Source organism: Engystomops pustulosus, chromosome 1 (genome assembly GCF_040894005.1).
Source record: "Engystomops pustulosus chromosome 1, aEngPut4.maternal, whole genome shotgun sequence".
NCBI lineage: Eukaryota > Metazoa > Chordata > Amphibia > Anura > Leptodactylidae > Engystomops > Engystomops pustulosus.
The window spans coordinates 188,182,756-188,198,406 of NC_092411.1; the positions used below are offsets into that span (position 1 = coordinate 188,182,756).

The 15,651-nt window shown below is 41.7% G+C and overlaps 1 protein-coding gene across 1 annotated transcript in view; it reads left to right on the forward strand.

The window, feature by feature from the left end:
• The first annotated feature begins 79 nt into the window (after nt 1-79).
• Nucleotides 80-15,651, forward strand: part of CCNI (cyclin I) — a 32,935-nt gene continuing 17,363 nt past the window's right edge. Inside the window, exons 1-2 of the mRNA XM_072115647.1 lie at nt 80-414; nt 8,144-8,300. Of these exons, the coding sequence (XP_071971748.1) occupies nt 8,187-8,300 (114 nt within the window). The 5' untranslated portion in view covers nt 80-414; nt 8,144-8,186. The remainder of the gene's footprint in view (nt 415-8,143; nt 8,301-15,651) is intronic.

The window sequence follows — 15,651 nt, forward strand, 5'->3', positions numbered from 1 at the left end:
GGAGCTTCCTCCGCCCATAGTCATGTTTATAGGGACAGATCCCTCCCCTCCATGACTCTCTCACAGCAGCTATATCCTTCCTCCTCCTACCGGTCCCTCTTTCCCTCCCCACCCCCTTAGGAAGTAAAATAGTCCTCCCTTTCTTTTTCTTTCTTTTTCCCCTCATTCTTCTGGTTTTACACCCCATCCACCTTCCACCATCTCACCCCCATAAGAAGAAGGACAAGAAAACATATTTGGGAGAGGCAGTCATCATGAGCCCCTCCAGCTTTCACAAGTCAGGAGGACAACCCCTTATATAAATACATGGAGGGCATTATTTTATAAACTGATATATTGTTTTTTTTATTTGATTTTTTAATGGACCGGATGATCTCCAAATGCAACAGTGAAACCTACAGCTTTGCAGGGGAGGTAAGTTCTGGCGATGGCAGTGACAGCTAGAGATCATGTTCCTGTGTCATTTCCATTGTTCTATCCATTTACAGCAGATCCTTCACTGTGTAACCGGGTGTCCCCTTTGTTACTGCATTTCTCTGGCACTGGGTATGCGGGAGCATCTAGATTTGTACACTGTCATTTCTGTATTATATGTATCAATATTTGAATTGATTGCAAGCTCATGGGGTTGTATTCTGATCTTTGAGCTGAGCAGATTTCAGCAGCAGGGAAGAATCAGTGACATCACCACCATCACCATGTCAGGCAGTGTATTGGGGAGACTGCCAAGGATTACCTGTATCCTGTATACAGCATAGCCTATACATGCCAGTGACCTGTATCCTGTATACATCATAGCCTATACATGCCAGTGACCTGTATCCTGTATACAGCATAGCCTATACATGCCAGTGACCAGTATCCTGTATACAGCATAGCCTATACATGCCAGTGACCTGTATCCTGTATACATCATAGCCTATACATGCCAGTGACCTGTATCCTGTATACAGCATAGCCTATACATGCCAGTGACCTGTATCCTGTATACAACATAGCCTATACATGCCAGTGACCTGTATCCTGTATACAGCATAACCTATACATGCAGTGATCTGTATCCTGTATACAGCATAACCTATACATGCAGTGATCTGTATCCCGTATACAGCATAGCCTATACATGCAGTGACCTGTATGCTGTATACAGCATAGCCTATACATGCCAGTGACCTGTATCCTGTATACAGCATAGCCAATACATGCCAGTGACCTGTATCCTGTATACAGCATAACCTATACATGCCAGTGACCTGTATCCTGTATACAGCATAGCCTATACATGCCAGTGACCTGTATCCTGTATACAGCATAACCTATACATGCAGTGATCTGTATCCTGTATACAGCATAACCTATACATGCAGTGATCTGTATCCCGTATACAGCATAGCCTATACATGCAGTGACCTGTATGCTGTATACAGCATAGCCTATACATGCCAGTGACCTGTATCCTGTATACAGCATAGCCAATACATGCCAGTGACCTGTATCCTGTATACAGCATAACCTATACATGCCAGTGACCTGTATCCTGTATACAGCATAACCTATACATGCCAGTGACCTGTATCCTGTATACAGCATAACCTATACATGCCAGTGACCTGTATCCTGTATACAGCATAGCCTATACATGCCAGTGACCAGTATCCTGTATACAGCATAGCCTATACATGCCAGTGACCTGTATCCTGTATACAGCATAGCCAATACATGCCAGTGACCTGTATTCTGTATACAGCATAGCCTATACATGCCAGTGACCTGTATCCTGTATACAGCATAACCTATACATGCCAGTGACCTGTATCCTGTATACAGCATAACCTGTACATGCCAGTGACCTGTATACAGCATAACCTGTACATGCCAGTGACCTGTATCCTGTATGCAGCATGGCCTATACATGTCAGTGACCTGTATCCTGTATATAGCATAACCAATACATGCCAGTGACCTGTATACAGCATAGCCTATATATGCCAGTGATCTGTATCCTGTATACAGCATAGCCTATACATGCCAGTGACCTGTATCCTGTATACAGCATAGCCTATACACGCCAGTGACCTGTATCCTGTATACAGCATAGCCTATACACGCCAGTGACCTGTATACAACATAGCCTATATATGCCAGTGACCTGTATCCTGTATACAGCATAACCTATACATGCCAGTAATCTGTATCCTGTATACAGCATAGCCTATACATGCCAGTGACCTGTATCCTGTATACAGCATAGCCTATACACGCCAGTGACCTGTATCCTGTATAAAGCATAGCCTATACACGCCAGTGACCTGTATACAACATAGCCTATATATGCCAGTGACCAGTATCCTGTATACAGCATAACCTATACATGCCAGTGACCTGTATCCAGTATACAGCATAACCTATACATGCCAGTGACCTGTATCCTGTATACAGCATAACCTATACATGCCAGTGACCTGTATCCTGTATACAGCATAACCTATACATGCCAGTGACCTGTATCCTGTATACAGCATAGCCTATACATGCCAGTGACCTGTATCCTGTATACAGCATAGCCTATACATGCCAGTGACCTGTATACAGCATAGCCTATACATGCCAGTGACCTGTATACAGCATAGCCTATACATGCCAGTGACCTGTATGCTATATACAGCATAGCCTATATATACTAGTGACCTGTATCCTGTACACAGCATAGCCTATACATGCCAGTGACCTGTATGCTATATACAGCATAGCCAATACATGGCAGTGACCCGTATCCTGTAGCATAGCCAATACATGTCAGCGAACCATATCCTATATACAGCATAGCCAATACATACCAGTGACCTATATCCTGTATACAGCATGGCCAATGACCCATATCCTATATACAGCATATTCAATGTATGTCAATGACCAGTATCCTGTATACAGCGTAGCTAATACATGTCAGTGCAGCATATCATGTATGCAGCATAGCCAGTACATGTCAGTGACCCGTATCTTGTATACAGCATGGCCAATGACCCATAACCTGTATACAGCATAGCCAATACATGTCAGTGCAGCATATCCTGTATGCAGCATAGCCAATGCATGTCAGTGACCCGTATCCTGTATACACCATAGCCAATGCATGTCAGTGACCCGTATCCTGTATACAGCATAGACTATACATGCCAGTGACCTATATCCTGTATACAGCATGGCCAATGACCCATATCCTATATACAGCATATTCAATGTATGTCAATGACCAGTATCCTGTATACAGCGTAGCTAATACATGTTAGTGCAGCATATCATGTATGCATCATAGCCAGTAAATGTCAGTGATCCGTATCCTGTATACAGCATAGCCAATGCATGTCAGTGACCCGTATCCTGTATTCAGCATAGCCAATGCATGTCAGTGATCCGTATGCTGTATACAGCATAGCCAATGCATGTCAGTGACCCGTATCCTGTATACAGCATAGCCAATGCATGTCAGTGACCCGTATCCTATATACAGCATAGCCAATGCATGTCAGTGACCAATTTTATGTATACGGCATAGCCAATACATATCAGTAACCCATATCCTGTATACAGCATAGCCAATACATATCAGTGCGCCATATCCTGAATACAGCATAGCTCAAACACGTCACTGACCCGTATCCTGTATGCAGCATTGCCAATACATGTCAATGCAGCATATCCTGTATTTAGCATAGCCAATGCATGTTAGTGACCCATATCATAGTATATAAGTCCATCAAGTCCAACCTTTAAGAATTAAATATCCCCAAATTATCCCCATAACCCGTGATATTTTTTCTCTCCAGAAAGGCATCCAGGCCTCTCTTGAACATGTACATAGTGTCCGCCATAACAACCTCCTGCGGCAGAGAGTTCCATAGTCTCACTGCTCTTACAGTAAAGAACCTTTGTCTATGTTGATGGTAAAATCGCCTCTCCTCTAGGCGTAGAGGATGCCCCCTTGTCCTGGTCACAGGCCGAGGTATAAAAAGATCTTTGGAGAGATCCTTGTACTGTCCATTCAGGTATTTGTACATTGTAATGAGGTCTCCCCTCAGTCGTCTTTTTTCTAAACTGAATAATCCCAAATTTTATAATCTGTCAGTGTATTCTAGTCCCTGCATTCCCCTAATAATCTTGGTTGCTCTCCTCTGCACCCGTTCCAACTCTACTATATCCTTTTTATACCCTGGTGCCCAAAACTGTACACAATATTCCATGTGTGTCTGACCAGGGATTTGTATAAGGGCAAAACTATGTCTTTATCATGAGAATCTATTCTTCTCTTGATACATCCCATAATTTTAATTGCTTTAGCAGCAGCCGCCAGGCTCCGGTCACTAAAATTAAGTTTACCATCCACCAATACCCCCAAGTCCTTTTCAGCTCCAGCTTTACTAAGTAATTGACTGTTTAGAACATAATTATACTTTTTGTTTCCATGGCCCAAGTGCATAACTTTACATTTATCTACATTTAACCTCATCAACCATTTCTCTGCCCACTCCTCAAGCTTCCACAAATCCCTCTGTAATGCTAAACTATCGACCTCAGTATTTATTACTTTACACAGCTTAGTATCATCTGCAAATATTGAAACCTGACTGTGTAAACCCACTACAAGGTCATTAATAAAAATATTAAAAAGAAGTGGCCCCAATACTGACCCCTGTGGCACTCCACTGGTAACGTCAACCCAATCCGAGAATGTGCCATTAAAGGGAACCTACCACCACGAATCTACCTATAAAGGTAGATCGGGTGGTAGGTGGATCAATAGGACATGAGGATAGCCCTTTTAAGGGCTAATCCTCACGTCCCTGCGCTGTTTTGTGAACTTATCGCTTTATGCTAATTTTGTTATGCAGCTACCGGGGCGTGGCTACTCCACGCCCCAGTAGCCACTTTACCCCTCCTACCCACAATCTTCGTTGCGCAGCTCCTTGCAGCTGTGCGCCCTCGTCGGACGAACCTGACGAACCTGTCGGACGAACCATGCGCAGAACAGCAGTCCCGCTTGTGCAGTCACTGCTCCGAAACAGGCGCGGGCCTGCTGTTCTGCGCCTGCGCAGAAGGCAGGTTCGTTGGACGAGGGCGCGCAGCTTCAAGCAGCTGCACGGCGAAGATTGTGGGTAGGAGGGGTAAAGTGGCTACTGGGGCGTGGAGTAGCCGTGCCGTGTAGCCATAGCTGCGGCTACTCCACGCCCCAGTAGCCGCATAACAAAATTAGCGTAAAGCGATAATATAAGTTCACAAAACAGTGCGGGACGTGAGTATTAGCCCTTAAAAGGGCGATCCTCACGTCCTATTGATCCACCCACCACCCCATCTACCTTTATAGGTAGATTCGTGGTGGTAGGTTCCCTTTAATGATGACCCTCTGTTTTCTATCACCAATTACTTACCCAAATACACAGATTTTCCCAGCAGTCTCATTTTATATACCAACCTCTTATGCGGCACGGTGTCAAATGCCTTTGAAAAGTCCAGATATACAACATCCACAGCGTCCCCCAGAACCAGTCTTGAACTTACCTCCTCGTAGAAACCAATCAGATTAGTCTGACAGGACCGATCTCTCATAAACCCATGCTGACGCTGGGTTATAAGGTTATGCACAGTGAGATACTCCAGGATAGCATCTCTAACAAACCCCTCAAATATTTTCCCTACCACAGAAGTTTCCCTACTCACAGGTCTGTAGTTTCCAGGATCGCTTTTTGATCCTTTTTTGTATATTGGTACCACATTTGCTATTCATCAGTCCTGTGGAACATAACCAGTCCTCAGTGAATCTTCAAATATTAAAAATAACGGTCTGTCTATCACAGTACATAGTTCATGCAGAACCCGGGGGTGTATGCCATCTGGCCCCGGTGATTTATCTATCTTAGTGGTTGTGAGGCGCCGCCGTACTTCTTCCTGGGTTAAACTGTTGACATTCCAAAGAGAATTTACATTATACCAACTGTATCCTGTATGCTGTATACAGCATAGCCAGTTCATGTCAGTGACCAATATCCTGTATACAGCATATCCAGTTCATGTCAGTGACCCATATTCTGTATACAGCATAGCCAGTTCATGTCAGTGACCAATATCCTGTATACAGCATATCCAGTTCATGTCAGTGACCCATATCCTGTATACAGCATAGCCAATACATGTCAGTGACCCTTCTCCTATATACAGCATAGCCAATGCATGTCAGTGACCAATTTCCTGTATTCAGCGCAGCCAGTACATGTCAGTGACCAATATCCTGTATACAGCATAGCCAGTACATGTAAGTGGCCCATATCTTGTATACAGCATAGCCAATACATGTTAATTCCTCACAAATGCTAACACACATTTATTAATCTAAATTATCTGGAATAGTGGGAGGCATGTATTGGAGATAATGGAGAAAATGTATTCAAACTGGGACCCATGGCAATCAGATTTGTAATCTATTTTTGACTGACATTGAAAGAAAAAATAGTTCTCCATAGCAACCATTCAGATTCTATGTTCCCATTTTACAAATTTTTAAGTAAGTGTCAAAGTTAATAATTATAGAAATCAGTCTTTTGAAAAAAATGGGGAATTACTATAACAATTAGTAATATGTCACACATCTGAAAAATATGAATGCAAAAAATGAAGAAAAGAGATGTGCAATTATGACACATATAATAAATTATAAATAAAATTATATGTGTCATAATTGCACATCTCTTTTCTTCATTTTTTGCAATTATAGAAATCATTCAGTTATTGACTTGCTTATTAATCTTTATTTGCACAGTTGGATTGGTTGTCTGTGTGTAATGTATAGTAAAGTACTAGTAGTTTCTGTGCTTTACCTGCTGACATGCTGTGTTCTGCTATACACATGTGTGAGACACAGACATCAGCTACACAAGTACCTGGCATGTTATGCTATACGCATGTGAGAGACACAGACATCAGCCACACAAATACCTGCCATGTTCTGCTATACACATGTGAGAGACACAGACATCAGCTACACAAGTACCTGGCATGTTCTGCTATACACATGTGTGATACAGACATCAGCTACACAAGTACCTGGCATTTTCTGCTATACACATGTGTGATACAGACATCAGCTACACAAGTACCTGACATGTTCTGCTATACACATGTGTGAGACACAGACATCAGCTACACAAGTACCTGACATGTTCTGCTATACACATGGTTGCATCCAGGATCAGTTGTATCTCTCACACACAGGCTGCAGGGGGCTCCAGCACCAGGAATCACATAGAGGAGCCAGCATTAGGTGTGCCACATCATTATACAGGCTGTCAGTCAAGCGCTATGGGGGGAGAGGTGTGGCTGTGCCTCCCACTCATGAGTAAGTTGGACTCCTGAATATGATAATTATTCATTGGACCTCTCCCGTGTCATTTGCATACAGATTTAGTACCGGATTGTTTAAGTTTACAGGAACATAGAGGGACCTGATCGGTTCTCTCTAAATACTTATTGATGCTTTTGGGCTGTAAAATACCCGATTGCTGGAACTGCCATGATCATGAGAACGGAGCCCACTGGTCACGAGAACAAGGGTTCCATTCTTACCAAGTGAGGTGTCACACGTTGCTTTTTGAACCCGTTTTTTAATCATGCGTTTTCAGTCCGTTAAAAACCGCATGCGTTTTTTAACCGTTTCTGTCCGTCATTCCCAATTATCTTCATTAAGATAATTGGGAAAAACTGCCAAAACGCATGACTTAAAACGGGTTCAAAACTCCACGTGTGACACCACCACAACTGATGAAGCAGCATGTCGACCATCTGATGATTATGTTTGTTGGTAGTGGGAAGCCATGATTGATGACCGAAAATGACTCATGTGATGATAGCACCAAGAGTAAGTAGGTGCTGTGGGTCATTATACACTTACTGGTCACTGTTACATGGCAATAAGACCTATAGATAACATAAGAAAAGCATGTATACAAGTATCAAAATAAGGTTTGGTAGTTCCCTTTAAATTTGGCCTTTAAAATGCTCTGTTCTATGACACAGAATAATCAAAATCAAACCCTGTCTGATTTTTTTGTGCTGTTTACACTATTCAACAAATTCCCTGTCTTCTCATTTGCAGGTAGCTGTATCCGGTTGGGTGGCAGGCGTATCCGAGGGGTACCATGAAGTACTTTGGGCCCCTGGAGAGCCAGAGACTGTCCTTTCTTTTAGAAAGGGCAGTCTCTAGAGAAGCCCAGATGAGAAAGGTGTACGTGCATAAGGCACCAGCCAATCAGGTACTTATTTCAATTTTCCTAACATTGAAGAATCTATGTTTTATATTTATATAAGTTTATGTATTTTTATTTATTAAGCTCTTAAGGACCAGGTCAGTTTTCATTTCAGCATTTCCATTTTTTACTCTGTCTTTAAAAATCCATAACTTTTATTATTTTTCTGTGAACAGAGTTGTATAGAGGTTTGTTTTCTGCGTAACTTCCTGGCGTCAATATCTTACATGCCGCGCTTTAGGCCATTTCCTTGTGGGCTCTATTTTTACAGCTACAACTGTGCAATCCAATGACACCTTCCCTCCTGTCTTTGGCTTAGTACAATCATGTACCAATAAAAAAATTCTGATTGGACATTTGGGCACCATTTTATATTATGGAGTTTACCTATAACTTTATCTTTAGGGGGTCTGATCGCTTCTACCATATACTGCAATACTGCCACACTGTTATAGATAGGGCAGAGTCCCAGCTGTCACGGAAATGAAAGGGGTATTCCTACAAAGACAAAATCCTTAAATATACTCAGGAGGGCAAAAAAAACACATTCTGTAATTCACCGTTATCAACAGAAATACAATATTTCACAGATACAATTCAAACCTGTCTATCAATCCTGATGATTTACATTTTGGCTGTCCTTGCATTTGACCATAAATTTAGTCCTATGGTCCTGCAGATCTTTCTGTCTGGTCAGATTCCTCTCACTTGAACACACATCTTCTGTACTACAGTAAGCTCTCCTGTAAGAGCAGTAAGGGAGGCAGAAGACAGCGTGTAGGAGACCAGCTCTACAAACTCTACAGACAGACATAAGCTCTTTATTATTGGTTAGGTGAGATGGCAGAGCTCAGTGTGTCGGCTTATACTCGAGTCATTGAAAGAAAAAAAACTTTGTACCTTTCCGATGCCCCCCACAGGTCCTCTTCTGTCAGCCCCAGCTTTGGCTCCCCGTGCGGTCTTGTTGCACAAAACCATGATGACAGCCGCTTGCCAACATCATAGTTTGTGCACTTCCATCGGCACACAATACGTTGTGTTCCAAATTATTATGCAAAAAGTGTTTAGGAGTGATAAGGTAAGAATTGTTTTGTTTGTCTGTTAAACTCATTGATGGTGATGTGTGTCAGGGCTCTTTATATCACTCAAAGCAATTGCAGACAACTTAAGAAGTCTGTCCCACATTATTAAGCAGCTTACATTTTCAGCCAAAATGGGAAAGAAAAAGGATATATGTAGGCTGCTGAGAAGCAACAAATTGTGAAGTGTTTCCAACAGGCGATTACGTCAGGTTAAAAGAGCAGCTGCAAAAATGCTTTGTCATAGCAGCAGACAAGTTTTTGAAGCTGCTGTTGCCTCCAACGTCCCCTCAACAACAAGATGCAGGGTCCTTCAGAGGTTTGCAGCTGTGCATAAGCCATCCTGTCCACCTCCTCTATCCACTGCACACAAGCAGAAACAGCTCCAGCGGGCCAAAAAATACATGAAGAGTGACTTCAAAACTGTTTTGTTCACCAATGGTCCAGATAGATGGAGTGGAGGATGGCTAGTTGATGGACACCCCATGAAAACAGGTGGAGTAATGTTTAGGGTCCCTGAAGGGGTAAAGATTGACTCCATAATGTATGTGGAGTTTCTCAAAGAAGAAGATGGTTCAAGAAGAAGAACTGTGCATTCCGCAGCAAGATCATTTACATGCATAATAATGCACCGTCTCATGCTGAAAATAACACATCTGCATCTCTGGCTGCTATGGGCATAAAAGGGGACAAACCTATGGTGTGGGCCCCATACTCCCCTGACCTCAACCCCATTGAGAACCTCTGGAGCATCATCAAAAGGAGTGTCTATGATGGCGGGAGGCAGTTCACATCTAAGAAACAGCTCTGGGAGAGTATTCTGTCCTCATGCAAAACAATTGAAGAAGAAACGATCCAAAGACTGACAAATCAATGGAAGAGAGAGTTCAGAAGCTCCATTCAAACAAGCGGTCCTATGTGCATATGAAACATCACCTAGAGTAAATTTTTGACTTGAAAACTGTTTTTCAGTTTGTAATAACCTGCTAATGCTTATAATGTCACAAATGACTTTTTTTTGTTCTTAATAAAAATGAAAAGGTTTAAAACTCTGCTGTGCATAATAATTTAGAACATGCATTATGAGTGTTTATTTTATTTTTATAATATACTGTTATCATAGGCAGTTTGTTCAAAAACTTTTCCATTATACTCAAAATAGTTGATGACTGCAATTCATATAGGTAATTTTGGAAAATATGAGAAAATATTATTTGCATAATAATTTGGAACACCGTGTATGATGTCAGCAAGCGGGGACCGCACGAGGAGCCAGAGCTGAAGACAGAAGAGGACGCAGGTGACGTTGGAAAGGTGGGGGAGGCCATTGGCTATATACTGGGGGGCAGGCACCAGCTTTATACAAGGGGGCTGCTGGCTATATACCGGGGGCAGGCACTGGCTATATACAAGGGGGCTACTGGCTTTATACTAGGTGGCAGGGGCTGGCTATATAGTGGGGGGCTGTTGGTTATATACTGGGGGGAGGCTGTGACCAATGCATTTCCCACCATCATTTCAAAATGATGTTGTTTTCAGACAGATAGCTTTACCACCCAAATTAGTTACTAACATTTCCAATCTGCCTGCTTTTCAGTTTTCATCATTTTTAAAATTTCTTGATATTTTTTAAACTCGTTTAGAATAAAAGACTCATAAAAGGCACATACAGGTTTCACATCACATTGACAGTGCTTACATGAACATATTTAGTTTCATCTGAAACAACCTATGTGCACATATAAGGTGTGTATGGAACTAACATAAAAACAGAGTGATGCACACACGGCAGCCAATCCTGTCACAGACGGCACCTCGGGCAGGATACGACCAATTAGCAAGATACAAAGCACCCAGTAGTAACAAGTGGATAGTAATTTATACAGAAGCAACGTACACAGTGCATTTCACATAAGGGCATTAAGCGAGGAGGACATAGCTGGAGCAGGGTATAGGGTCAGGGGTGAGTCGCACCATTTACCGCACACCCTCGTAAATTTCTCAGGCCACTGCCTATACAGGAAGGTTACCTTTTCATATGGTACTATACAGTTGACATGGGTTTGAGAACACCTTGGTGTGCTTGGGTGCACCCATCGGAGTGCTACTACTTTGCGGGCCATGAACAGCGCCTCTTGGAGGGAGATCCTAGTATGATGCAGCTGTAGCTCTTCATCTAAAAGCCCAAATAGGCAGATTGCAGGCGTTAGAGCGATGGGGGATTCTATGATATGAGGTGTATTGTAGTGTATTGATCACCTCCTTCCAAAATGTTTGGAGGAATGGGCAGGCCCAAATCATGTGCCAGAAGGAGGCTGGTGTATCTATGGCAACTGGGGGATGTAATACGACCTATTTTGTGTAACCGTATCGGAGTCAAGCAGCATTGATGGAATACATAAAGTTGAATACATTTGTTGTTTAATAGAGGGAGATAAAATTTCTTGATATTTAATTTGGATGTCACGCATCTTACAAATTGAACATCGGTTTTCTGTATTTTTAAGGAGATTTCTGAATTCATTTTTTGGGGGATCATTTTTGTTTTTAATGATCTTTGTGAGATATATAATATATATTATAGGGGTGTCTGATATATATATATAATATTAGCTAGGTTGACCTGGGATCAAGGTGGTGGGGAAAGAATCCCCAGTGCCCAAGAAAGAAAACAAGAAGAAAGAAGGCGCAACAATCGTGTGATAAAGTTAGGTTCAATGGTAGGAGTAAAAGGAGCGACTCTCACCTTAGTTTAGATGAAATGAGCAAGTAGAAGGACATAGCTGCCGACCTCGAAACTCCACGTTCACTGATGGACCAGGATCCAGGAACGGTGAATGAATATCCTTTGTTGCCCGAAAGCGAGGTTATGATGGCGCTACGTATAGATTCCACGCGGGGGTCCAGTGGTTTTAAAAGGATACCGCTTTATTGATACAACTTGAGATGCTCGAGCATCTCAAGTTGTATCAATAAAGCGGTATCCTTTTAAAACCACTGGACCCCCGCGTGGAATCTATACGTAGCGCCATCATAACCTCGCTTTCGGGCAACAAAGGATATATATAATATTAGACACCCCTATATATTGCTCAATTTTCAAAACTAAAACCCACACAAGGCCATTTAAATGCTACGGTCGTGCTCTTACACTGGGTTGTCAGCAGTGGACCTTCTCTATGACATACTATTACTGGATAGAGCGCTACGTTACAGCGCTCCTTGCAGCACTACGTGAAGGAGTGGCAAGAGGTTAATGGGGTAAAAGCTGGTGACAGGTTCCCTTTTAACAACTTAAGTTTACTTTTAGCATCTGATCTCCACTGGTCTTCTGCATTCTGCAATGCAGAATTTATTAGCCATGTGCTTGGCTAGAATCTCCGCACACAGAACATGACACCACAACTTTTTGGATCATGAGGTTTTTTTTTGCCTTCCACACAAAAACAGAGAATAAAATAAAATAACATAAACAAATCTTCATCATAGAAGCTTCACCAGATCTAATGGAATAACCGTCTACATGAACGCCTTTGGCTTACAGTGCCTATAAACACTTTTCTCTGGAACTTTTATACTAAAGTCTAGGGGAAAAACATGTACAATATTCCAGTAGCTGTTTTTAATGTTGGCACGACATTGGTGCATTCTTTAGCAGTCACAGTTGTGTTGCATTTGGAACAGTTGGTTTCATATTGTTCAGTTTGTAGAACATCTTGTTCCTTGTTTAATGTCCTAAACCATTCCTTGCTGTAATATATCTGTATTATGTGCTTATGGGAAGTTTGCTTTGTGTGCAGTGGCGTAAGTAGGAGTGGCAGGGCCCCATAGCAGGCTTCGGCTTGGGGCCCCCCTTCCCACTTAAAAATTATACATATTTGTATACTCACACATGCAAGTTACAATCACACATTTATACACTTATGCACACTCATATAGAGCATATACACACACATACAGTGACATATACAAACACACAGCATATATACACACATACAGTATATGCAGACGCCATACACCGTATACATAGCAAAGTCATAATCACATAATCACAATGCAGCATAATATGGATATAATGAAACACATCTTCCACTCTTTAGTGTGTCAGGTTGGTTGCTGGGGCCCCCTAACACTGTGGACCCCATAGTGGTTGCTATGGCTGCTACCACTGTAGTTACGCCCCTGTTTTTGTGTCTACAGAAAGGTTTATTGTTGTATACACAGGTAGAACAGAATTTAACCAGGTATTTGGAATGTTGTAGTCCATTGAAGGAATTCTTTATTTTCACAATACATTTAAAGGGAATGTTTTACCAATTTACATTTTTTGACTCATTAAAACCAGAAAATAAAATGTATAACTTGTTTTTAATTCTATTCTCTTTCCATGCCATCTTTCCTGAACTTTAGTAACAACATTTAGTGATATGCTTTATAGCAGCATTCTGGCAATGATCGTCTGAAGGTCTGTGGAGAGTTTTCTATGTATTCTCCGTGCAGATAGGGCAGCACGGTGGCTTAGTGGTTAGCATTACAGCCTTGCAGCGCTGGGGACCTGGGTTCAAGTGCCAGGGTCAACATCTGCAAAGAGTTTGTATGTTCTCTCTGTGTTTGCATGGGCTTCCTCTCACACTCCAAAACATACTGGTAGGTTGATTAGATTGTGAGTTGGCAAGTTCTGTTCAGCACTGCGGAATCTGTGTGTGCTATTTAAATTATTTTTTTTTTTAGATAAGCTGTGGCCTCATTTATTGTGTGTAGTGGAAAAGTGTATTCTATTGTAATCCAGTCTGTCTTGTCTGTGATGTAAAGAACCCATACAGAATTAGAAAGTCTCAATATTTTATTTAGCCCTATGTCTTATTAAAAATGTTTTTCAGAAATCTCATATGGGGCTCCTGCTTCTTGTGCTGCTCCAGACCTTCCAGGTTGTGGCAAGAAGTTCCAATGAGTGGCCAGCGTGTGACCTTATAGACTCATGGGGGGAGATTTATCATTAGTCCTATGTAGCTTCTTGGCATATAATTGTCACAAATTTTTGTGCAAACATCGTTTTGTCAAGGTTTTTTTTTTTTAGAAAAGAACGCAAATTTAATCCCAAAACTACACCACATAGGAGATGGTGTATGTGGGTCCATTGCTACTACAGGGGGAGATTTATCTCAAACATGCACAATTTTGAAGTCTTTGTTCAATTTTATATTTGAGGTATCTGAGAATTTCCTGTGCAAAAACATTGCAAAAAGGCAGAAATTGAGCAGTTAAACATACGTGCGACTGGTGGAGTCTATTCGCATAGAGCACACACAGCTGATACACCGAACTATAAATCTGACTGTTGGAAAACTGCCAGTCTAACAACTGCGCAAAATGCCTAATGACAAATCTCCCCCATGGAGCCAAATAGAAAATCTTGAACATGTACCATTACTACTTTGTCTAAAGTTGCAGAAGGGTTTCCGGAACCTCTTAGGCATCCAGGTCTCAGTACAACTGCAACCTAGCACCTCCCATATATTTCACCTCTGAGAACAAGAATCTAATAGTTTCTCACTACAGTGTTTATCATAATGTGGGATTTGGTGTAAAATATACTATGTAACCTATAATCTGGAATAATAATTTAGGGTACCGTATATACTCGAGTATAAGCCGACCCAAGTATAAGCCGAAACCCCTAATTTTACCACAAAAACCTGGTAAAACTCTGCGTTTACTCCAGTATAAGCCGAGTTTGGGTTTTTAGCAGATTTTTTTTGTGCTGAAAAACTAGCCTTATACTCGAGTATATATGGTATTTTGTTTGTTGCAAAGGCTACTCTGGAAACCATTTGTTATTTGTTTTTCTGGTGTCAACATCCTGACTTGTATATCCCTGTAGGGTGCAATGCCTATTACAGTTATCCTATGAGCTCCTCATGGACTGAAAATCTAATAGTGCTGAGTCCTGGATTTACTTGGCTCCCTGGATTCTGAGTCTTGTACATAAATGAGAAAAGTGTTATTCAGATGACGCAGTGATGAGGTGATGATAGACTCGTAACAATTTCAGTTATTCTTGGAAGAAACGCATTGTGGTTGACTATACTGTCTGACAGAATCAATGCTCTCCATCTCTGTCCTTTTTGCCTTGCTTAAAGATAATGGCCAAGATATCATTGTGTCTGCGCCAGTCTTTTGTCTATCTTTGCACTAAAAAGAACGTTTTTGGAGCTTGCACATGTATTTATGAGGTGTTTGTACCACTTTTATGTCACAGTTGCACCAGGGCTATGGAA